Below are 24,313 nucleotides of genomic sequence, written 5' to 3'. Positions count from 1 at the left end.
TAATAATAATATGCCGCCTCCTCTCCCGCACAAGTCTCCGACTTCTGGGCTAATTCTCGTAGTTAGAATGAGGAGTAGAGATATTATTATTATTACTATTATTATTATTAATATTATTATTACTATTATTATTATTATTACAAATATATCAAAATACCAAACAAAAACTTTTTATCTTAAAATTAGTCAAAGATCAACCATTTTAAGTTTGTACAGGTACTTAATAATCACCCTGTACACATGTAATTTAAGAAGTATGAAATCCAATATCATATTTGTAATTAATATGAATGAATAAAATACCCTATAGTTTCTGTATTGTTTTTTTTTTACTTTAGTGTTAATTTTGTGCCGAAAAAGTACCTAACTACGAATTATATTATACAAGGTATAAGAAGTTTGACTGCCATTACTTCAGCATGAGATAGAGTAATCATAAATGAACAAAAAAGTTGTATATTACAGGGGCGTAAGATTAACAGTTTTCAAAATACAGCGAGTATTAATATTAAGGAGTTTCATCACAACGTGACAACAGGGTTTAACCTAACGCTACACAGCTAGTGCATACCACGTGTGCGCGCTGCGTAAAAAATGTAAACAACTTTTATTGTGAAACATTTAGTAAATTTTATCGATTTTGTAGTATTTAGATAGTGTTGTGCTTAAATTTTACCTCGAATTTTAGTAATTATGAATCTCTTAAAACAGGAACTTAACTTTTAATCAAATTATGAAAAATAATTTAGGTACTTACCAAAAAGCAAAATTCAGTAATTTTTAAACGCACAAGTACAAAACAAACTACAACATATCCTCAAAATGTCCACCACTACACACGCACGACACCTTCGAATCCAATTTTCGCGTACTCACTGGAAAACACCTTAAGACAAGGAAATAGTGGTACGCAAAAAACACTCAGATACGGTCCAATTCCAGATACCAACACCAACTGAATTGCGTATTGCAGGGCAGCTTAGTACCTCGTGTTATCCGCCGCGCCGTTGTCATATTGCTCGATATGAAAATCGAATTTTAAATTTATTACAATTATTTTTTAGAATTAAACAAAGAAATTCAAAAAAGTGATAAACATTGTATTTTATGGTATTCTATGCACGCAGTTATGTCAATATTCCTAAATTAATCGAACGTTTATACATCAAGTTGGAGATTTTAATAATTTTTTTCTCGGAAATTGTTTATAACCCGTCATATAAGGATTTTTTGTTTATTTTAATGTATTCTATCGTCTGTTAAAATTAAAGCAGTCAAACTTCTAACACCCTGTATATTAGTTATATAATTATATAATAATTTATAAAATAAAAGTGACTATACCGGGTAGTCCACGAAAAGACTACCTGATTATTTTGAAAACTAATTATTTCTGAAAGAAACCCGAAACAGGTAATTTTTAGTTGGGAAAGGCCCACATAATTTTCACAAATTACTCCCATTTATATTAATTTCATTGAAACTTTGCACTGCACGGTCTTTTATCAAATGCCGGCACACTTTGATGAGGTACTGCAATGTTTTTGAATAGGTGATACTGATCCATTTGCTGTTTTTTTATTTCTCTTAAGAGAGACAAAAATATTCTTGGGTGTTATCAATTCGGATATGTTTCTGCTTAACGTCTTAACTGCGAAATTAGCTTTACAATTGAGATTTTTTTATTTGTCTTTGGCGTAAAATATATAGTTCCATGAATTGGAAGAGGCTAAAACTACAATTGGTTTTCTCTCATTAATAAAACCCATTTTAATATTGATTTCTTATTATTATCTACCATCTAGTATTGGAATGCAAATTGCAAGTATCTTAATACCTATATTTTAAATTCTTAAATTAGACTAAGTAAATTAAGAGAAAGTTCAACCAGCTCCCTAAAATTGGTACTTACAAAATTCAACGATCTAAAAAAACGCCAAGCTTTAAGTGTAACGTAGGCAAATATATACAATATCATCGAACTGGAAAAATTTGGAATTAATGTTTACTACAACCTCCTCAACATGGAAGGAGGAATCCTTTCATGCTTTGATTTTTTTTAAGATTGTACAAAAGTGTACAGGCCTACGCAAAATGTTAATTGAATATCTTAAAGGACCCCTAAAAGAGTTATTAATAAAAATCTCTTATTATGTAAGGTTTTGCCGACACATTTTCAATTTTTCCTCTGTATTGGATATTTTGCCACCTGTGAAAAAAATTAAAAAATTATTTAATAAACCCTTGCACCAATAATTCAAGATTATTTTTATTAAACTATTTTTGCTTAACCAAAAATGTATGACTGCAAATAAAAAACAGAAAAAACAATGAAACCCTCGATCAAATTTAATTAAAAAAGAAATGTAATTAAATAATAAGTTTGAAAGACCGATTTTTCGAAACGGTACCGACAATAATTGAGGTAAGTGATGTGTATTTTTATGTCTATGTGTAAATAACACTTAACCGATCCTTTTAGCGTAAGGGTTTATTATATAATTTTTTCGCGTCTGCCAAAATATTCAATAAACAGGAATATTCTTTTAATAAAGTTTAACCTTGTCACCCTATAATTTAAAAGAGGCACTTAAATAAAAGGCATAAGGTAAAACACCGAAAGAATCTGTTGTTGACGACTTGACCTAATTTTTTGTAACACCCGGTATTGTATAATAGCTATATCACAAATATTTTTGGTCCAAATATTAATCTGGAAATGTGACTAAATTTGATTTAGTAGTAGTTTAGTAATTTTTTTTAAACATATTTTTTATAATATAATTTTGCAATGTTCTTCAATTAATTTACATCTAAGTAATTTCATTTTTATGATTTCAAATAAATGACGATGCGTTGTTACATTACTTGTACACTACTTAAATAGTATATGGTTTGTGTGTTGTAAATATTATTACAAGCATTTGGAAAATGATGGAATAAATGAAACATGTAAATTGTTGACAGGAATTTGTACATTTATATTTTAAATATTTGCCTACATTTGCAAAAAATAAGTGCTTTTTGACATATTTGATTTTGTAGATTTTCGAATTGTAGTTCTTGCAGAAATCAAATATACAAGTGTCATTCGAACTATTCATTGCATGTATTCAGAATAATTAATAATGTACTTAAATGAAAATGCCATGCATAGATAATACTGACAAAAAGGTAGGAAGTTACCAGGATATTTAAAAAAGTAATAATAAATTAAATGTTTTGAGATAGATAATCCAATCAAAGATATAAATATGCATATAATATATCTTTTTCATATACTATTCGCATTTGGACAACTTTTTTATTAAATCAAAAAGAAAAGAATTGGGTTTTTTATCCAGAGGTCCACACTTGATATTAAGAAAAACCAGTGGCGGCTGATGAATATTAAAAGTGGCTATATTTAGATCATAAATAAAGCATGGGACGTATATCATTTTTAGGGGATGATGTCTAGGTCCACAAAGAAAAATTTGTAAAGTTTGAAATTTTAATTTTTTATTCTAAATTCCATGCGAAATTGTTTCGCCATGGAAGTTCTCTATGTGAAATAATCCTCCAAAAAACGGTATGGGTTCCGTGGTTGTATGACCACTTTTTAATTTTCATCAGCCTTCACTAAGAAAAAGAGTTATATGAGTTATACAGCTGGTATAGCTACCGAGAACAAGATCTAAATTTTTTAAATGGAATTGAAATTGCAAGCAGCGTGAAGGTTTACGTTTTCATGAAGGCAAGACAGTGTTAGGGCATATTTTGAACTTAGGTAATGATTAAAAGCCTGGTTTTAACTGACCAAGTCAAAATCATTTTCACTATCCTGATCACAATGTAATTTTACTTTATGGTGTACTTATTTTCTGAACTTTTTTATTTATTGTGGCATTTCTTATATGTATTGTTATGCTGTTTTTGTGTATTTTGCCACACAGAAAAATAAAAAAAATAAATTGTGAATAAACTTCTGCGCCACAGGGATCATTCAGAGTTTGTTTTTAACAAACTTATTTGCTTATTATACTGAGGTGTTTTGTTTACTGTCAAACGGTCAGATGAGATCAAAAAGTTCGCCAAGAAAGAAAGAACAAAAATATCCAGAAAAATTCTGTTGGCGTTTTTCTCCGAAAAGCAACATTCACAAAAAGCAGGACTGCATTGAATGCACTATTCAATTACCCAATGTTAAGAATCATGATTTTCATAAGTAAGAAAAAAAAAATCAATAAATAAGGTTTACACACCTGTATCACATATCTAACCCCTGTATGTAGATATGTCCATTTCTTAAGAGAACTTCGGGCGAATACAGCTCAAAAAAGTCAGATATTTTTTATAAAGAAGGTAAAGAGGTAGGTAACTTTTGAGCACAGTACGTGATGAGTCTTTTTGCTGATGAATGTTGTGATAAATGATACGGTGGATAAGATATATTAAAATCGTACAGAAACGAAAACTACGAGAATTTATTCACAAAAGAAAATTTCCAGGAATCAACTGCTTAACCATTTTTAGAAAATATACTGAACCCCGCCCTTCTATCACCACCCATAGGCGTTTTTTTTTGTTTTCTACAAGCAATGAAAATCTAGCTCTAGTCCGTTGAGGTTACATAGCAAAACTAATCGCAAGATAAATAGTTTGGCTTGAATCGAGGCTTGAATAGTACCGAAAAATATATGAGTCAGTGTTTTCTTAGGTTTTCTGTCATATGTCAGGTCCTTTGCTGTTTCTGTAATTCCCTCGTATAATTTTACCTCAACTATTTTAATTGTAATGTGTGACGTTTCAGTCTACGAAGGATATGGACAAGACAAATGACAAATGTGTTAATTATTAGAAATGTGAAGACACTACTTCCACCGCTTCCTTAGGTTATTTGAATCTCTGTATTTCAGTTTTGGGGTTCCTTTGGAAGGTATCAAGTATTTCATTTTATCTTCAAATGCGTACTGTCATTGAAAACTACAAACGAAACGTTTCCTTAATGAATTAAATTACATTCATTACCCATTCATTGTTTCAGAAGCAATATATTTTTTGATTGTTTATTGGGTCTAAATATAGGATCATTATTCACTCGAATGCCACTTTTTAATACGAAAAAAAATATTGATTCCAGTTCTAACTAACTACACGGGACATTCGTTCCATAGTAACACCAGCCTCGATAATTTATATTAAACTGTTAAGTAAATACGGTATGATCGTTATCTTTGATACAAGTGCGCTTCGCCAAATTGAACAAACTCCTGGTATTAATGAATCCTATATTAATAAAATAAATAAACGTGCCTCATCTGCATAAATGTACGCAAAATATTCGTATAGTGTTTGTGCCGCACTAGCAAGTTTTTGTAGGTTACTCGAAAAATGTTGTGTTCACCGCCGTGTGAATTGCTCACGTTTTTATTAGTCTCTCAGTCATCTGTGATATTGCTCTGTTCGCATGTGCGATTTTTTAAACGTATTACTATTTTGGAGGCAATGAAAGTCATCGTCCAAGTTGCAAGTAAGTATAGATTAGGAGGGTTTCGCCGATTTTGTATTTCCCAACCTTTAAAATGTTTCCTCACTTTAAAATGTGATGTTAACTCCTTAAACTGAACAGTCTTCAATACCATCAAACATATTGCTGTTTTTTTAAAAGGATATTTGTAATTACTGGAAAGATACACAGAATATACTTCAAATGCTTGGTCAAACTTTAATGGCGGATTCTACGTCGCAAATTAATGAGAAAAAAAAACGTGTCCGGAAACGCCTCCTTTTCGAAATACCTACAATGTATTAAAATTTGAAAAATTTATTATTATTTTTTTAAATTAAGTCGTGACATAAAAATGGGTGAAGGGATTTCATTTCAATGTAATATGCAGCTTTGGTTATTGTTTGTGTCGTTTTCTTTTACAGTGGTATGGTTTCAGGGGTAGACTTTCGCTCGCATTTTTCCAATTTATTTCAAATTGGACATTCACTATTATAACAGAGAAAGAGCATTAAATATACTTTATAAAAATAAGTTCTTGCAGCATGTCGCTAAAATACACGTTTTTTTAAATCTAAATGGCAAAAGTTTGTAGGTACCATATTATACAGGGAGTCCAGAATATGTGGGCAATATACAGGATTAGGTAGTACCGGTTTTATACAGGGGACGTTAAAACAACATTACAAGTTCCTATAAAAATTTTCCCTAAAGGGTCCCCCTGAAAATCGATTTTTTTTAATAACATTTAAAATACTTCGTGTAAATTAATTATTTTTTATTGTATAAATCCAAGAGAATTATTATTAATTATGCGATAAAATATTTACACGGTTTTATCAACTGTTTTTAGCAATTTGAAATATTTATGAATTTTTGACACCTGTTTTTTCAAAAACGATGCGTTTTCGATCACATCTTTATAAGAAATCTTTATAAGAATTCTTTTAATTCGTGTCGTGGACACAAATAATTTAGTTATATCAAGTATTACTATAATTTTGAAAATATCCAAAATTTTCAAAACTAATTTATTATTGTTTTTAACATTATATGAAAATAAATATATTTAGAAATAAAAAATGATGTAACTTTTTTAATTGGAACTCTACTTTTAAACAATATCTTTATGGTTTTATAGTGCGATATACCATGGCAAGTGGCTTAAGTTTATTGCTCGATATTAGATATTTAAGAAATAATAATAATAATAACTACTATCTCAATTCTAAATAGATGAAAGTAAGACTAATATTGCATATACACTGTGCTTCTGAAATATGTGTATTCATTCAATGGGGTATGGAACAAGCTATTTTAAGCAAAAAATTTCATAAGAATGTGGGTCGGTTCGATTCATTTTCCAGATTCATGGTATTGAAATTAGAAAAACTATATTACATTTTCTGTAATATTTCTGAGGATTTTGGATGTAGACTGATAAACTTATGCCACGGATTTATTTAAGTAGAATTGAAGACACACGAAGTTGAGTTACAAATATGTTAACCAGTGTCGAAAATACGAGGGGTTGGTACCACTAGGAACTTCAGAATTTTGACGCCAAAGAGTACAGAGTAAATTCGATTTATGCTTCTTATTGCCAATGGAATTTCTAAGAAAAAAATCTCTTACAGTTTGTTCGAAGAACGAGCCATTTTAGAGTTCTGAGTTTATAAATATTAAAATGAACATATGACACAATTAAGTACATAAATCGAAAGTAACTGTAAAACTCCGTACCAATAATTTCTTTATCTTTGTCACAACTTGGCATTTAAAATTGTATTTCTAACAAAAAATTATCGTAAACTGTTATTGTAGTACGAACAGTTTAGATTTACTTAACTGTAAGCTCACTTTAATATGAAAAAAAAATCAAACCTCTAAAACGGCTCATTCTTCAAACAAAATCTAAGAGATCTTTATCCCTAGAAATTCAATTGATAATAAAAAATTATTTGCAGAAAACTCATTGTCGTCGAAATTCTGAAACTCCTAGGTACCGACCCCTCATATATCCGTCACTGGTTGATACTTGTAAGTCTTATCGAGTTTTTACTTCTACGCAGATAAATCACTGACTAAAGTTTCATCAGTCTGCCTTGAACATCCTCAGAGATATTTAAAAAAATGTGATTTTTTTTTTCTAACCACAACATCATGTATATATCGAAAACGAAGCGAACGACAACCCACGGTCATATGAAACTTTGTTTAAAATAATTTGTTCAATTATTCCTTTAAAGAAACGCATTTATTTCAGACACATCCTGTATATAGAATAGCGCATAAAATAATATGAGGAGTTATATACTTAAATTTTTTTTATTATTATTTTTTAATTAATATAAACAACATTAACTCTATTATTATATTTTATTCATTATATTTTAAATTACTAGCTATATGTATGTATGATTACTTAGAAATTCTATTTTTTATAAGTTTTAATTGGATAATATACCACAAGATGACTAGTGAAATATTTTTTCAATGAATAAATATGTCCTGATTTTATATATAAGATAAGTCATTTATTTGACTTTAACCTTATAAAGGAACTAACGTGTTTTTTGTAAAGAACTACATATTTACAAATCGAATGATGTCATAGACGAGGTGGAACTTCGCATTTGGGACAGCTTGATAAAATTAATCAAGGAAAAAACACACCTAAATATTATAAACTTATTTCCGAGCTTAACTTATTGCTTCATATTTATTATTCTAACCCAACCTGTTACTCAGAAGTTCTCGTAAAAATGAATTTTTATTTGAAAACTAGGATACATCACAATTTTTTTATAAATTAAAAGGTAAAACTGATTACTTAATTAATGGTTAACTTAATTTTTTGATGACCCTGAAAATAATTATTCATTGCTTATAAATGTTTTGAGGTGTAAATTAAAAAATAAAACTGTTTTTTACTGGGACTGCCGTTTTGATAAATAGTCGAGTAAGTGCTAATTGATAAACTGAGATCTTTGAAACATTCAAATCTGTGTTAAGGTATTAATTTAGTTAAAATTACATACCTATGTGGTTTAGAAACCTAATTTTAATGGGCGATTCTATATCATAAATTAAAGGAAAATATGTATGTAATACTGTTTTTGAAATACAGGTTGTTAAAGTTTAAAGAAGACATATATTTTTAAACACAAAAAAAATTGCTGAAGTGGATAAATTCAGATAATAATACACTGTTTTACCTATGACAAAAAATAAATATTATTTACATGGTTACCCTTGAATAATTCGTTGCAATTTGAATTTTTTTTTTTAAGTATACCTTAAATTAGAAAATTATTTAAATTATACTACAAATATACTGTTTGTGTTTCTAGATGTACCAGCATCCGAGCAGGAGGATCTATTCATTAGAAAGCTTAGACAGTGCTGTGTGGCATTCGACTTTATGGATCCAGTGGCAGATCTAAAGGGAAAGGAAGTTAAAAGATGTACTCTTAATGAATTAGTCGATTATATTACCGGTGGTAGAGGTGTTCTTACTGAGCCTGTATATCCGGAAATTATTAAAATGGTAGGTACAATAAAGGACCACGCACATTTCTTATGGAAAATGGCTTTTGGTGAAAATGGCTGAGAAAATTTAGTATGTTATAGTTTTCGACATTCTGATCAAAAGTTGTATTTATTACACCATGGCCCTAAAACTCATACTTTTAAAGATATAATGGGGTAAACTTGTCCGTGTGCAGGATTTTGTAAATATTAGTTGGAGCTATACTTTAGGAATGAGACTATTGAGTAAGTGTAATTTTTGGAACTGAGTTTTTGGGTTGTTGGGTTATTTCTTTACTTATATTAGTATTCATATACTTACTTATTGTTTTACTTTCTGATATTTTACTAAGTAATTGGGTTCTTTACTATAAAGAACTCCGACTATTCATGTGACTATTTCGGTATTCCGAAATGTTGTTGTACGAATATGATGGGAACTGAATTAAAGGTGCATAAATGTTAATAGTGGTTCATAGAAGTACATCGAGTAGAAGAGAATATGTTATATGTGCACAAGAGAAAAATGTATTAGGTTAAAACTTTTAATTTCTGAAACAAATTAGTATGAAATCTAAATATAATCTATATCATATCTAGCTAAAATCTATTTAATATTTAGCTTATTACACGTGACATTAACATATTCTATACTTTTTGAAAATATTATTCAAGAAACTACAGTTACAAAAGGATTTATCTGCACAGATTGTAGATAATGCTAAACTTGAGATTGTAAAAAATCTCAACTTGAATATCACGTAAGTTTTTCAGAAACCTTCAAAAGTAGCTACTTTCAATAAAAAAACTCGTAAGCCTGTTGATTAAGTTTTATTTTGAATGTAATAATTATAGGGCCATTTTTTCCAGTGGAAGCAATTTTTAAACAAAATGTAATTTTCTCTATGCTGTTTTAGAATTTTTTCACCAGCATGGCTGTATAAATACATAAATATTGTACAATCTAAATACATCATTTTTATTGTTGTTCGTAATCTCTCAGGTTCTGTGTCCACTAGTGTATTGAGATCTGCCTACTTCTCCTTGTGCCATTCAATTATGAGTTATGCAATAATAGTCTGGGGTCATGCCGCAGATTTTGATAAAGTATTTGCAATTCAAAGAAAATTAATTAGAATCATAGCTGGACTGGGTTATATGGATGATTGTAAAAATGCATTCATCACATATAAAATATTAACTTTACCCTCATTGTATATTTTGGAATGCCTGACATACGTTAAATCAACCCTAGACAGCTGTCCCACCTAGCAAACCAACACAGTTACGATACAAGAAACAAAGATATAATGGGGTAAACTTATAAACTCCATACTATAGGCTAAATAAAACACAAAACATCCCAAAGTATCTGGCGAAATTAAATATATTAAGTGTATGACATCCTTTGAAGAGGTTTCTCCTGGGGAAGGCATTTTACCACTATAGAGAATTCTTGTCATGTAATTATTTACACTTTATTAGCGGAGCATCATTATGTGTGATCTAGAGTTTGTTTTTATGTGATGTCTGTTATATTTTGTGATGCACAGATGTTTATGCCTGCTGTCATACACTGTTATACATTTACATCAGTTTTAAGTATTTTCAGTGCTTTTATTCTGACTTGTGTAAGTACTTGTTACATTAACACTAATAAACTATTATTATTATTATTATTATTATTATTATCTAATATTTTTCTGCTTTTAGTTAATGCGTAAATATCATAGTTAAATAGAATGGTTGGCAGAATTCGATGGCATTGTTATACATGCGACCTCCTTTTTCTACCTGGACAGTTGACTAGAATTGATAGAACTGATAATGCTGAGAAATGTAATATTGCGATCTATAGACGGCAAACTTATGAAAGACCTCCTCTTGAAGTGACCGGACAAACGAGAATCTGCATTAACTGTACCTAATCGTTCCATTCTGCAAGAAATAGAAGAAATTCAAAGATATCGAAATTGTTTGCAACTTAATGTTTTAACACAAGGTGCAAGACAGACATGCCTGATTTGTAATGCTGCAGATAATATTCATAGACATTCTGTAGAATGTAGAGTTAATGTTTTCGTTTTATGTAATATTTACATTCCTGAAGGAGTTAGATCATGACAACGACATTTGGATGATCAGAGACTTCTCTTACCAGCTTTCTTTCCTGGCCTAATATCGTTGAAGAGACCTATTGCTATTGGGAATAATCTGCAATCATTTTTAGAGGGACTTAGACAAGCTGCAAATAATCAGAGAAGATTAATCGATGAAAATAACATGTCAGATGATGAGTTTATTACTTTTTCTTCTATAAATAAACAACAATTCTTAGAATTGTTTACTTATTGCGATAGATTTCCTTGTGGTGATGCCTTTAGATATGTATCGAAAAAAGATCTATTGGCATTTCTGTGTAAAATAAGACAAGGACTCTCTGATGAATTTATTAAATTGATTTTTGATTACCCTTCTAGACAGGCCACGAGCATGGCTATATCTACTGTTCGGCAATCACTAATGCAAAGATTTGTTCCAACTAACATTGGTTTAGATGCAATTACAAGACGAAATTAAATCGAGAGACATGTTACCGAATTTTCAAATACTCTCTACAACCCAGAACCTGAAGTTCCACGGGTGATCGCATACATCGACGGTACTTACAGTTATATTTAAAAAAGTAGTAATTTTAGCAGTCTTCGTCAGTCTTACTGTATGCACAAGGGTCGACATTTGTTAAAGCCAGTACTAGTTGTGGCTCCCAATAGCTACATTCTTGACATCCACGGGCCTTACTCTTCTGACAGTAATAATAATGATGCTGCCCTTCTTGAACACGAATTTAATAGAAATGCTGAGAGAATGCGAGAATGGTTTCAAGAATACGACATAATAATAGTCGATCGGGGTTATAGAGATGCTATAGAATCACTTCAACATCTTGGAATAAATTGGAAGATGCCATCACATCTTCCACGAGGCAGAAGGCAACTAAGTACTGATGAAGCAAATGAATCAAGGCTTATTACGAAGACAAGATGGATTGTGGAAGCGAGAAATGGCCATATATAAAGTCCATTTTCAAGTTTTTTCAGCAAACCATACATACACATCACCTTCCACATCTAAGGAACTTTTATAGAATTACTGGAGCTATTATTAACCGATATCGCATTCCTACTGAAATGAATCTTGCTGACAATTTACTAGAGTAGAGACTACTAGAAAGAGCCACTGAAGTAAACGTTGTTCAGGCACGCGTAGAGGCCCAACTACTACATACTCGAAATGCGTAAAGATGGGTCCGTTTAAATGGTCAAGATGTATCAGATTTTCCTGCTCTAACCTTAGATATGGTCCGAGATTTGACTGTCGGTGTTTACCAGGTTAAGCTATCTCCTAGCTATATTCAAGATAAGTTACAACGGGAAAATACGGAAGAATTTCAGCTCGAAATGATGAGAGACAACGAACAATTACCAGAACCTGGCTTTATAAGAATTAGAATATTCTCTCGATTCCGTAATGCCGGAAAGTATCTACTTTGGATTGCATACAGGCCTGTCGAAAATAATGAATTGAACCCTGATGATCGCGAGGAAGAGGAATCACCTATATTGGGTTATTATTGTACGTGCAAATCTGGGGCTCGGGCTCTCGGAACATGTTCTCACATTGCCAGTGTGGTGTGGTTTCTTGGTTATGCTCGAAACCAACAAAATATTCATTATCCTTCAACAATATTATTAGATCAAATCCTTGATGCTGGAAATCGAAACCTTCAAGGAAATGCTCAATGAAGAATGAATTTAATAGATAGAAAGTTTTTCTTGGTTATTATTTTATTCGTTGTTTAATTTTTTACATTGTAAGCTAACTATTTATATGTAAATATATATGGATGAATGTATTATTAAATGACACACAATTAACGATAATAAAGAATTCTCTGTTCATTAGAAGAATATTGTAAATTTTTCTGTTATATATACTTATAATCTATGCACCTCAACTTATTAAAGATCGAAGCGATTATCTCTGTATTTATTTGTATCAGAAATCGGTATAAATGGTAGTAGTTTCCTCGGATTCTCTACTGAAACCTACTATAGAGTCCCCGTTGGTGTGTCAGTCAGTACATCCACAGATACGGTTAGCATGCTGGTGTACTAGTCCCAAACCTTGGCCATGTCTTTGAAAACTTCAGATACAGAGTGTCGGAGCTACAGTACCAGTCCCCGTTCTCCATTCAACAGTACGACTGATGAGCTCGATGCACCTCGGATTCTCTTCCCACTATACTCAAAAGTGGGAAGAGAATCTATACGTGGATGTGTGATTATTTTTTATTATCTCTGAAATGTACCTAAGTACTCAACATCGGGCGAACTACGACAATTAATACGCGTGTTATTGCCTCCAAAGAGTGGGGGATTTCACTAGGGGACCCACCATAGCAGCATCATACTTTTACAAGAAGAAGTAGTTACATGGAATTATTAATAACAAAGAACTCAATTACTTAGTAAAATAAGAAAAACTTAGTAAAACAATAAGTAAGTATATAAATACTAACACAAGTAGAGAAATAATCCATTAACCCAGTAATCCAATAGCCCAAAAACCCAAAAATATGTTCTAAAAATTACGGTTACTCAATAATGTAATTGAAGAAATACTCTCATCCCTAGGTCCAACTAATATTTACGAATTCCTGCACACGGACAAGTTTACCCCATTATATCTCTAAAAGTATGGGTTTTAGGGTCATGGTGTAATGACAACTTTTAATCAGAATGTCGGCAACTGTATATTAAATTTTTAAGCCATTTTCACCGAAAGCCATTTTCCATAAGAAATGTGCGTGGTCCTTTAATATCACATACTCTCCTTAATCTACTCTTATACAGAATATTAACAATACTTTTCTATTTTTAATTATTATTTATAAATGAAGGAACAGAAACGTATATTCATTCATGTAATTTTTTCATTCATAGAAGGTTAAACGCTACTCAGATTTTTCCAATATCAGTTAGATTTAAAATAATGTAGTGATTTGTACCTAATTAATTAGTTACTATATAAACTTAAACTTTCATTAAAGATTTTATTATCCACATTGAAATTATTTATGTAAATTCAGTTGAAAACACCTCCTTTAATCATTATTATAAAAATTCCAAGACAGATAATCTCCTGTGTTCACAATTCGAAATTTTTTCCTGATGGGCATCTTAAATGCACTTGTAAAATTTGTGATTATTTTTACATAATATGTACATATTTCAAATTTTGTCAAATGTCACTTTATACCCTTGGGAATAAGACATTTTAACATAAAATTATCTAACCCCTTGAAGTTATGACTGAGTTTTAGAAAATATCTTGTATACTATATTAAATTTTATATATTAGTTAATTCTAATTCGTGGTTAAAAGAAGAAATTCAATTTTTTTCGAATTTTTCACTTACTATGTCACTTAATACTAGTTACCTACATCCAAAAGCCACAATATCAACTATTTCACTATATTGACATTAGCTTTAATTTTATAGATTTTTAAAAGTTTTTAGACACATATCGCAGTGGGGTAATATTAAAATATGTTTCAAGTTAGAATTGAATAACGTCGAGACATTATGAAACGCATAAGTTAGTAAATAAAATATAGTAAGCTAAGCAACCCAAATTATGCATTAGTAACAACACTACAAAATAAATAACAATGTGTAATTTTTAGCACATGTTAATAGTTTACGAAACTATTAGTAAACATTTACAAGTTGTAACATGGAATATTGAAAAGTTAATTTAAAAATATTCTTTGTATTAACTATTTTGCTATAAATTGACAATTTTTCCACATTACACAAAAATTTGTCAATAATTTTAATACAAACACGCACATATTGCAAGGTATTTAATTTGTTATTAACACGCTTTTAACCTTCTAATTAAAATTGAAAAATCAATGATGTAGACAAATAGTCTTTTTAAGACAAAGTGTTTAAATTGGGATAGGGAATAACTTCTTCTTCTGTTATATTACTCTTTTATCCTAATATAAGGCCTAAGTGCTGTGGTGGAAGACAATTCCACCACCCCTCCGACATACATACATACATACATACATACATACATACTCTTTTATCAAATTTAACCTGAGTAATGTAAGAAATAAAAACATTATTGAAATTCATAAATCTTCCATAGAGTTCCATACTTTTAACGTTGTCCGTTGACATTCTGAGATATACTTTTGTGTTCTATGTTGGCTATAATAACATAAATAATGGCATAATAGGAAATATCAGATTGAAAGTTGGTATCAAAATCAATTATATAATGAAAATATTTTCAGTGCACAATTTTTTTGGTTTTATTTAAAAATATATATATTTGTTAATATAATGTGGCTCTAGCTGGCATTTCTGTCTTTAATTAGGCTGCAAGGTTATAAATTATCTTATCTTTTAGTAAACATACAGTATGGTTTTCAATGAAAATCAGGTGAATCGTATTGATAATAATTTTTATGTAGAAAGTTATATTAATTTTATTGATCATATAAGTATATCAGTTTTGCAAGTATCTATCATAATTTGCTTACAATAAGTTTGGAGAGATACAAATTGTTATTGAAATAATTGCTAACACTTTTATTTTACTGTATCTCTATGTTTATATATCGAATTCTATAGGGAAATTTTTATTATAATTAAACTACGAATAAATAACACTAGAACATATGTAGCTATACCTAGTATACAGAATTATATTAGATCGATTACACAGGCCGACAAAATTAAAAAAAAAAAAATTCCAGAGATCAGACACTAAGCTTCCGAAGGCATTTGGCGCGCTGAATCCGAATCTGGCCTCAGAATTGATCCATCACCCTAGGTTTCCGAGATATTCTAACCTAAAAGTGCAAAAAAACACGTACTTTTGCTATATTCAAGGTTATGTAACTTGGCGAAAAAAATTTTTTTCTCAAAACTGAAAACATTGGAAACGACTATCTTTCACCTTCAAAACGCATTTTTTTATTTGGAAAAAGCTCTATTTTTCGCGGAGATATCGTCAATTTAAGATGACCAATATGGCTATATTATTACATCATGGCTAATCCCATAACACTGAGCGCTGCTAGCCCTAATTGTTAAGAACGTTAACCCCAAGCCCTATAACCCCACAACACTAAGCGGAGGGAGCCCTCATCGTCAGGAAGGTTAACTTCAAGCCCTATAACCCAATAACACTAAGCGCTGCGAGCCCTAATCGTCAGGAAGGTTAACCCCAAGCCCTATATGTCTGGAAGGTTAATCCCAAGCCCTATAACCCCACAACACTAAGCGCAGTGAGCCCTAATCGTCAGGAAGGTTAACTTCAAGCCCTATTACCCAATAACCCGAGCCCTTTAAGGCTCGTAGCGCTTAGTGATATTGTGTTATATGTCGAGCCGTGGTTTAAAGTAGCTATACTGATCAATAGCTATACTGATCATCTTTAATCGACGATATCTCCGCGAAAAATAAAGCTTTTTACAAATAAAAAAATGCGTTTTGAAGGGGAAAGATAGTAGTTTCCAATGATATTTTCAGTTTTGAGAAAAACCATTTTTTCGCCAAGTTACATAACCTTGAAAAAAGCAAAAATACGTGCTTTTTGCACTTTTAGGTTAGAATATCTCGGAAACCTAGGGTGATGGATCAATTCTGGGGCCAGATTCGGATTCAGCGCGCCAAATAGTACGTAATTCAATAAAACGTAGTGTCTGATCTCTGGAATTTTTTCCTTGTTGGCCTGTGTTATTATTTGTTCTTTCATTTTAATTGCAATATTTTTTAATTTCTTTTTATTATAAAGTTACTGATTAGTGATTACAATGTTTTAATATCATTTATTACTAAAGACCGGATTTTATGCAATTGCATATTTTATGCATATTTTGCATATATCTTCAAATTTGGTCATTTGATGCATATGTAGGATTTCTTTGCATATCTTGCATATTTACGTTATTTTTTCTATTTTTGGAAAGTAGAAATAAAGAAATTTTGTTGTCATTTACTTATCATGGGCATTCGGACAGGTAGGTAGTTTAATACCTACATAAAGCCATGAAAGTTTAAACCCAATAATAATTAATTATAGATATTAAATATTTAAAATAGTTTAATACCTACATAAAGTCATAAAAGTTTAAGCCCAACAATAATCCAAAAATATTCAGGTAAATATTAATAGATTTTTATAGCTTTGTTAAGCTGAGGTTTGAATACCTACTATACCTCTACTATAAATTATTTTCATCCTTTTTGAAATTACTAGTATCAGTGTGGTTGCAGTAGTTCGAACACCTAAAGTGTGCCCAAACAAAGTGAATGTGAATTACGTGGCGAATATGCCAACAATTCAAAGTGCCTCGTGGATTAAACCGTATCCAGAACTTATTTTGGATGGCGATCGCATTTTTTGCAAGGCTTGTTCAAAAATTGTTTCCTGCTCGAAGAAATTCCAAGTAGACCAGCACGCCAAGATGCCGTCCCACATTTCTAAGGCTAACAGAATCAAATTGGGTCCTGTTCAGTCAACGTTGAAGCAAGCTGTGGAAGTCAGCAGTAATCAACACCATGGGCAGACCAAATTTAATGAAGATTTGTGCAGAATGTTTTTGGCTGCGAATATTCCTCTCCACAAGATGACCAACCCTCAAGTGAAGGTATTTCTGCAAAAGTACTGCAAATTTAACACTCCAGATGAATCTACATTAAGAAAAAACGTCGTTGGAAAGGTACCTATATGCTTCAGTGATAGAAGAAATTAAGAAAGAAATTGCAGATAACTATATATATATTATTTTTGACGAAAAAACTGATGCTTGCGGTCGTTACATAGCTAATCTAATGATTGGAAAACTTTCTGAAGAACCTGGAAAACCTCATCTTATAGCAGTAAAAGAACTTGAAAAAACAAACAACCTAACAGTTACCCGTTATATTCAAGAAATATTAACACATTTCTATCTGCCACATCCAGTCCCTACAGATAAAGTTCTTATTCTGTTGTCCGATGCTGCACCGTATATGTTAAAGGCAGGGCGGAATTTAAAAATATTTTATGAAAATTTAATTCATGTAACTTGTCTAGCCCATGGATTCAATAGGGCTGCAGAGACCATTAGAACTTCCTTCCCATTGGTCAATGATTTAATTGCTAATGGGAAGAAAATTTTTTTAAAGGCCCCATTAAGGGTGCAGTTTTATAAAGCGTATTTACCCGAAACACCATTACCACCTGAGCCTGTTATCACCAGGTGGGGCACCTGGATTCGAGCCGCAATATTTTATGCAGATAATTTCCAAAAATTTAAAGAGTTAGTTTTACAAATTGAAGATGATTCCCAATCCATTCAAAAATGCAAACAACTTCTTCAAAATTCTGAAATTGAACAGCAATTGATTTACATTAAATGTAACTATAGTTTTGTACCAGAAAGTATTTTAAAATTAGAAGGAACGTCTAAAAGCCTGCCACAGTCAATAGATATAGTAGAAAAATTTATATATAATTGTAAGCAAGTGCGAGGTGAAGTAGGAAAGGCCGTAGCTACGAAGTTAGAAGGGGTAATTGAAAGAAATCCGGGTTATAATGTTTTAGTTCAGGCTTCAAATGTAATGTCCGGTATAACTTTAGAAAATTTGGATATTGAACCGGCTTTAATTCCAAACTTAAAATTTTGTCCTGTAATTTCGGTTGATGTAGAAAGATCATTTTCTTTATATAAACATATTCTTAGTGACCGAAGGCATAATTTTATAGTAGGAAATATTTCAGATTGATCTTGTAGTTTAGTATTAAGTTACGTTTATGCATATATTTGTACAATAATGTAAACTATGTAATACATGTTTAAAATTCGTTTAGTTGTTTATTTTATATCCTATTGCTTATAATTTAGTGAAAAAAATAATTTTGCCAAAGAAAAGCCATGGAATTAGTCATTGCATATTTCATGGTGCTTTTGCATAAATCGTGCATATATTTAAAAAATTGTATGCATATATATGCGCATATTATAAAGGTTTTTGATTGCATATAATCCGGTCTTTATTTATTACATTGTCATCCAATGTTTTATGATATTTTTCTTATTGTGATTATGAAAGATATCACTATAAAATGTACAATTAAACTTGAATAAACTAGCAATAAAACTATAAATTAGTAATACTACTTAAGATACTAATAATTAATTGAGAAATTTTCTTCCGTAGACTCTTAGAAATGTAAGTTGAATAGGTGAATCATTACTTTGTAAATTTATTTCGTTATCGTGCCAAATCTATTTTTTCTTTGTATTAATGCCAAAATTCTTTTCTAAACATTAGTGCTAGGCAATTTCCTAATATCTTTATTAAGGTTCAATAATAATCTAAGAAGTATTTCTTTGATCTTCTGTAAATTGAAATGTGTTGTATTAGACAGATTGTAATTTTAAAAATTTCAAGATCAGAAAAATCATCAGTAATTTTAAAATATTAAAGATTAATAATTGTTAAAAAAAAAATTTTTTTACTTTTATTTTATACACCACTGACCATGATTCTATTACAACGTTTGCTATAAAGAGAAAGAAATTTATAACACTAATTCTTAATGAGAGATAAAGAGTTAGAAATTGCATTGTTGTCGAAAGTTTGGTGGAACAGACTATTCTACTGATGAAAACTAAACGTTATTTGAAATATTGCTTCTTCATCTAACAACTGTAAAAATTGCTCTATTCTTGTTGTATATGGCCAGTACTGTGTAATAGAAATTAAGTGACTAGAGCTAATGTCATCAGCCCTTACACAATTACATTAATTTGGATGGTATTTCATAAATATTGTTCTCTTTTTGCAGATATCGGCCAATCTTTTTCGTACATTACCTCCTAGTGAGAACCCAGACTTTGATCCGGAGGAGGATGACCCCACGCTAGAGGCCAGTTGGCCGCACCTACAACTGGTCTATGAATTCTTCTTGAGGTTTCTAGAGAGCTCGGATTTTCAGCCAACTATAGGGAAACGTGTGATCGACCAAAAGTTTGTGCTTCAGCTGTTAGAGTTATTTGATTCTGAAGACCCTAGAGAACGAGACTTCCTAAAGACAGTGTTACATCGCATATATGGAAAATTCCTTGGTCTTAGGGCTTTTATTCGGAAACAAATCAACAACATATTCCTTAGGTTAGTAAAATTCAATAGTACATATAAGAATATTCACATATTCACAAATAATATTAATAATAATGAATATAATTTGCAATATCTTAAATAACATTATATGTTATAACTTCATATCCATGCCTCTATGATTTAAATATTTTACTACAGTGGTAATAGAACTTATAGAAATGTCCCATTTTCGATGTAATAGGGCACTTTCACACAAAAAGAAAAAATCTGATCAAAATTCATACTTTTTTTCATTTTGCCTAAGCCGAAAGAAAGGGAAATTTAGTGTGTAGAGATAAAAATAAATAAAAAATAAAGTTAATATAAACATAGATTTGCAAACACTCTATTTTGAAATACAAGGTACAAGGATAAGCTTTTACCATTTTTTTGATTACAATAAAACCTCAATTATCCGACATAACGTGAGCAACAATTATCTTGGATAACAGAAAACTCTGATAACCAGAGGTACATATATTTTAAATTTATTTTTTAATTATGTATGAAAGAAATTTGTTCATGTTCAACACACATGTTACTGTTTATTAAGTATATGTCTGCACAGAAATTTTGTTTATAAAACATACTTTGTTAATATTATATTTGTCACTTAGAGATGGGCTTATTACAGAATCAGGCAGTGAACCGAGAAATTCGTTTTAGAAGGCACTTGCCCCAGATCGCTAGTCTTTTTATCTTGAGTTTTTTATTTTAATTTTGGGGTAATAATTTGGTGTATTAATTGTTTTCTATGTTGTTTATTGTTTTTAGTGCTAATTGCCTTTCAAACATTATATATAAAAAATGTTTATCGGTGTTATGTGTCTGCTGAAGAAATTCCCCATCCTCATTTTTTTAAATATATTTAAGAAAATATAAATTATAAAGGATGTTTCAGTCATAAATGTCATTAATTTTAACCACGTATTCGGAAGGCTTAATAAAGACAGAAAATCGAAAAAAAAATTCTCATCCTTTTAAAAATAATCCCATTAATTTGGCACCACTTAGTAATAGAGAACGCATTGCACAGACCAGCGAAGTACACACCAATCAGACGTTGTAACGAAACAGCTGATTTTCTAGACATCGTCTCGTACAGTTTTGCAACTGCTTTCAAAATCAAAGTGCAATGGATCTCAACTTTATTAAGATTATGGACGAATGAGTGAGTGTTTTTTAGCCGTATTTATCATTTTAAATAAGTAGGTACTATACAACTCTGAAAAGTAATATGTTACACAATAAGATATATGTACTACAAACTGAATAATTACTTACTTGAATCTATGTGATATTAAAAACTCTGATTCAATTATTATAAAACAGAAAAAACGTTAAGAATAGGTATTAAGATTCACGGTCCATTGTACTTCCCTAGACCTATGGGTTTAGGTTTACAATAATTAAGAAATTCGGTGGAGGTACAGGAAGAACTGATACGTAGTAGATTATTACAATATTTATTACTCGATACCAATGACAATTGACCTGGCGGCTAACAAAAATTTCTAAATCTGAGAACTATGTGGTGGTGCTCGGTGTCTCCAAAAGGAATGTGGAAATTCGCGGATAGAGATACGGTAGCAGATATCTGACCTTAGATCCTTAAGTTTACTTCTGCATTCAGTTTTATGGCCAACTCTGTAGTGACTACTTCTGCTTTCACTAATCTCTTGGAGAAACTGATTCTTCAAGACTCCTGATTTCCTTTTTCTCCTGTCAATCTCTTGACTTTTTCTTCCATCTGTCCCAACCATAGACCTTATAAACTACTGGACTCGCCCAACTGTCATTTTGCCTATATAAACGGCAATCACTCAGACGTGTGCGAGAGAGATAGAGCTAGTAAGGTCTTGCTTCGTTTACAGAACTTTCACTGAAGCACGCTATATTTAATTCAACCACACAGCTAACTATACAGGGTGTTAAAAAACGAGTGTAAAATATTTGAGGAGGTAATAGTATGAACCAAAATAAGCATAAAAGTCTCAATAAACATGGGTCCGCAAAGTAACGGTTGCGGAGATATGGAATGTTTTATGTTTTTTAGCCCCTTTTTTATTTTGCAAAAACGTGTATTTTCTTATAATAGTTGGTTGATGTTTAGTGAAATAAACAGTACGTATTTGACAGTTGTTCTCAGTGCACAAGTTTTCTTTCGCTATGGCTGGTTACTCTAACACAGAATTAACAGACATGCATGTATGGTCGTGCTAATGGGAACGCCACCGAAGCATGACGTCTTTATGTTGACGCTTATCCAAATCGCCAGATTCCTTCACAACGCATGTTTGGAAGAATTCGCCAAATATTGCGTGATACCAGTTCCTTGAGCAAACAGTGCCATTTATCCGGAAGACCAAGGTCGGTATCCACTCCTAGAGCAGAAGAAGAAATTCTAGCACTGGTAGAGCAGAATCCAGGTACGAATGTGCGGAGAATATCAGCCGAGGTAGGAATTAGTGGTCCTCTTGTTTGGAGAATCCTTCACGAGCAACTGCTTTATCCATACCATGTGCAACGAGTACAGGCCTTAAATCCAATAAATGATCATCAAGCACGTTTAGTTTTTTGCCGCTGGTTTCTACGTCATGATGCTGAAGACCCTCGTTTTCTTGCAAACATTCTTTTTACTGATGAGGCCGGGTTCACAAGAAATGGAGTGTTTAATTTTCACAATACGCATATTTGGGCCGACGAAAATCCTCATGCTCTAATAGAATCTGGATATCAGGCACGTTTTTCATTAAACATTTGGATGGGTATTGTAGGTGACAGGTTTCTAGGTCCTGTTGTTTTACCAAACCGATTAACAGGCGCTGCTTACCTCAACTTTCTGCAGAACACACTGTATGAGTTTTTGGAAGACATTCCTTTGAATCAGAGGCAACAAATGTGGTTCCAGCATGATGGTGCTCCAGCTCATTTTTCCATGGCCGTTAGAGAGCATTTACATCAAACTTTTCCACATAGATGGGTAGGAAGGGCCGGACCTGTTTTATGGCCTCCAAGATCGCCTGATCTGAACCCTCTAGATTTCTTTGTTTGGGGATATTCGAAGACATTAGTGTATGGTACTTCTGTAAATAGCCTGGAAGAGCTGCAGCTATGGATTAATCAAAAGTGTCAAGAAATCCAAACCAAGGAGGGTGTTTTCGAAAGAGTTCGAATATTGTTGAGACGAAGATGTTGTGCCTGCTTGGAAATGGACGGAGGGCACTTTGAATATCTTCTGTAACTTTGTTTTTTGTTTGTTAAAAGCTTCCTTTGTCGGTTTATTCCTAATAAAATAAAATGTTTGAAAAACGAATAGTGGTCCATATCTCCGCAACCGTTACTTTGCGGACCCATGGTGATTAAGACTTTTCTGCTTATTTTGGTTCATACTATTACCTCCTGAAATATTTTACATTCTTTTTTTAACACCTTGTATTCAAATGTGTTATACTATCGATATCTTGACAACCAATAGTTGCACAAAGACCTTTCAAAAATCAAATTAGAGCTGAATAAATAAGCACTGATTTTGAAAATTGATTGAGTTTGAAACAATTTTTCCAAGTCCATGGGCAGTCCTAAAAAAAAATTTAAAAAAAAATGTTTTGTCTAAAGATCTTGAAACTAGACTTAGAAGTTCAAAATGCTTTTTTGTTCATCTCCAAACGACCATTTTTCACTGAGATACAGCCTTTCAAAAATCACTTAAAAATTCATGAACATTTTTTGTTTCTTTAATTTTTTCAAGTAGTGTAAGTATGTAAAAGGGTTATATTACTTCCTAATTACAGTACAATATTTGAATTGTTTTAGTTATAATATTGCAAATAGTTTTTATAATGCCTCCTTTACGTATTTTATTTTCCTCATTTCGTAGGCTCGATCGGTTAAAATTACTGCAAGCTCTTCTGATGTAGCTGTTTCAATTATTTCATATTTTCTTGCTTTGGAGAACTGTATAAATTGATATTACTTGAAGAGAATGTTTGCTGAAGCACATAATAATAATAATAATAATAATAATAATAATAATAATAATAATAATAATAATAATA

At 31.3% G+C, this 24,313-nt stretch overlaps 1 protein-coding gene across 3 annotated transcripts in view; it reads left to right on the top strand.

The window, feature by feature from the left end:
• Positions 1–24,313, top strand: part of LOC108915282 (serine/threonine-protein phosphatase 2A 56 kDa regulatory subunit epsilon isoform) — an 81,194-nt gene that overhangs the window by 41,755 nt on the left and 15,126 nt on the right. For 2 of the 3 annotated variants that reach the window (XM_018721268.1, XM_018721266.1), the window contains exons 2-3: positions 8,842–9,038; positions 19,942–20,267. In XM_018721268.1, coding sequence (XP_018576784.1) covers positions 8,842–9,038; positions 19,942–20,267 — 523 coding nt within the window. Of the gene's footprint in view, positions 1–5,309; positions 5,513–8,841; positions 9,039–19,941; positions 20,268–24,313 lie in introns of those variants that run through there. The other variant, XM_018721269.2, reaches the window with a different exon arrangement.

Source organism: Anoplophora glabripennis, unplaced genomic scaffold (assembly GCF_000390285.2).
Source record: "Anoplophora glabripennis isolate ALB-LARVAE unplaced genomic scaffold, Agla_2.0 scaffold959, whole genome shotgun sequence".
In the NCBI taxonomy this organism is placed as follows: Eukaryota; Metazoa; Arthropoda; class Insecta; order Coleoptera; family Cerambycidae; genus Anoplophora; species Anoplophora glabripennis.
Note: the sequence above shows the minus strand (reverse complement) of the source record. Positions and strands in the feature narration are given on the sequence as shown.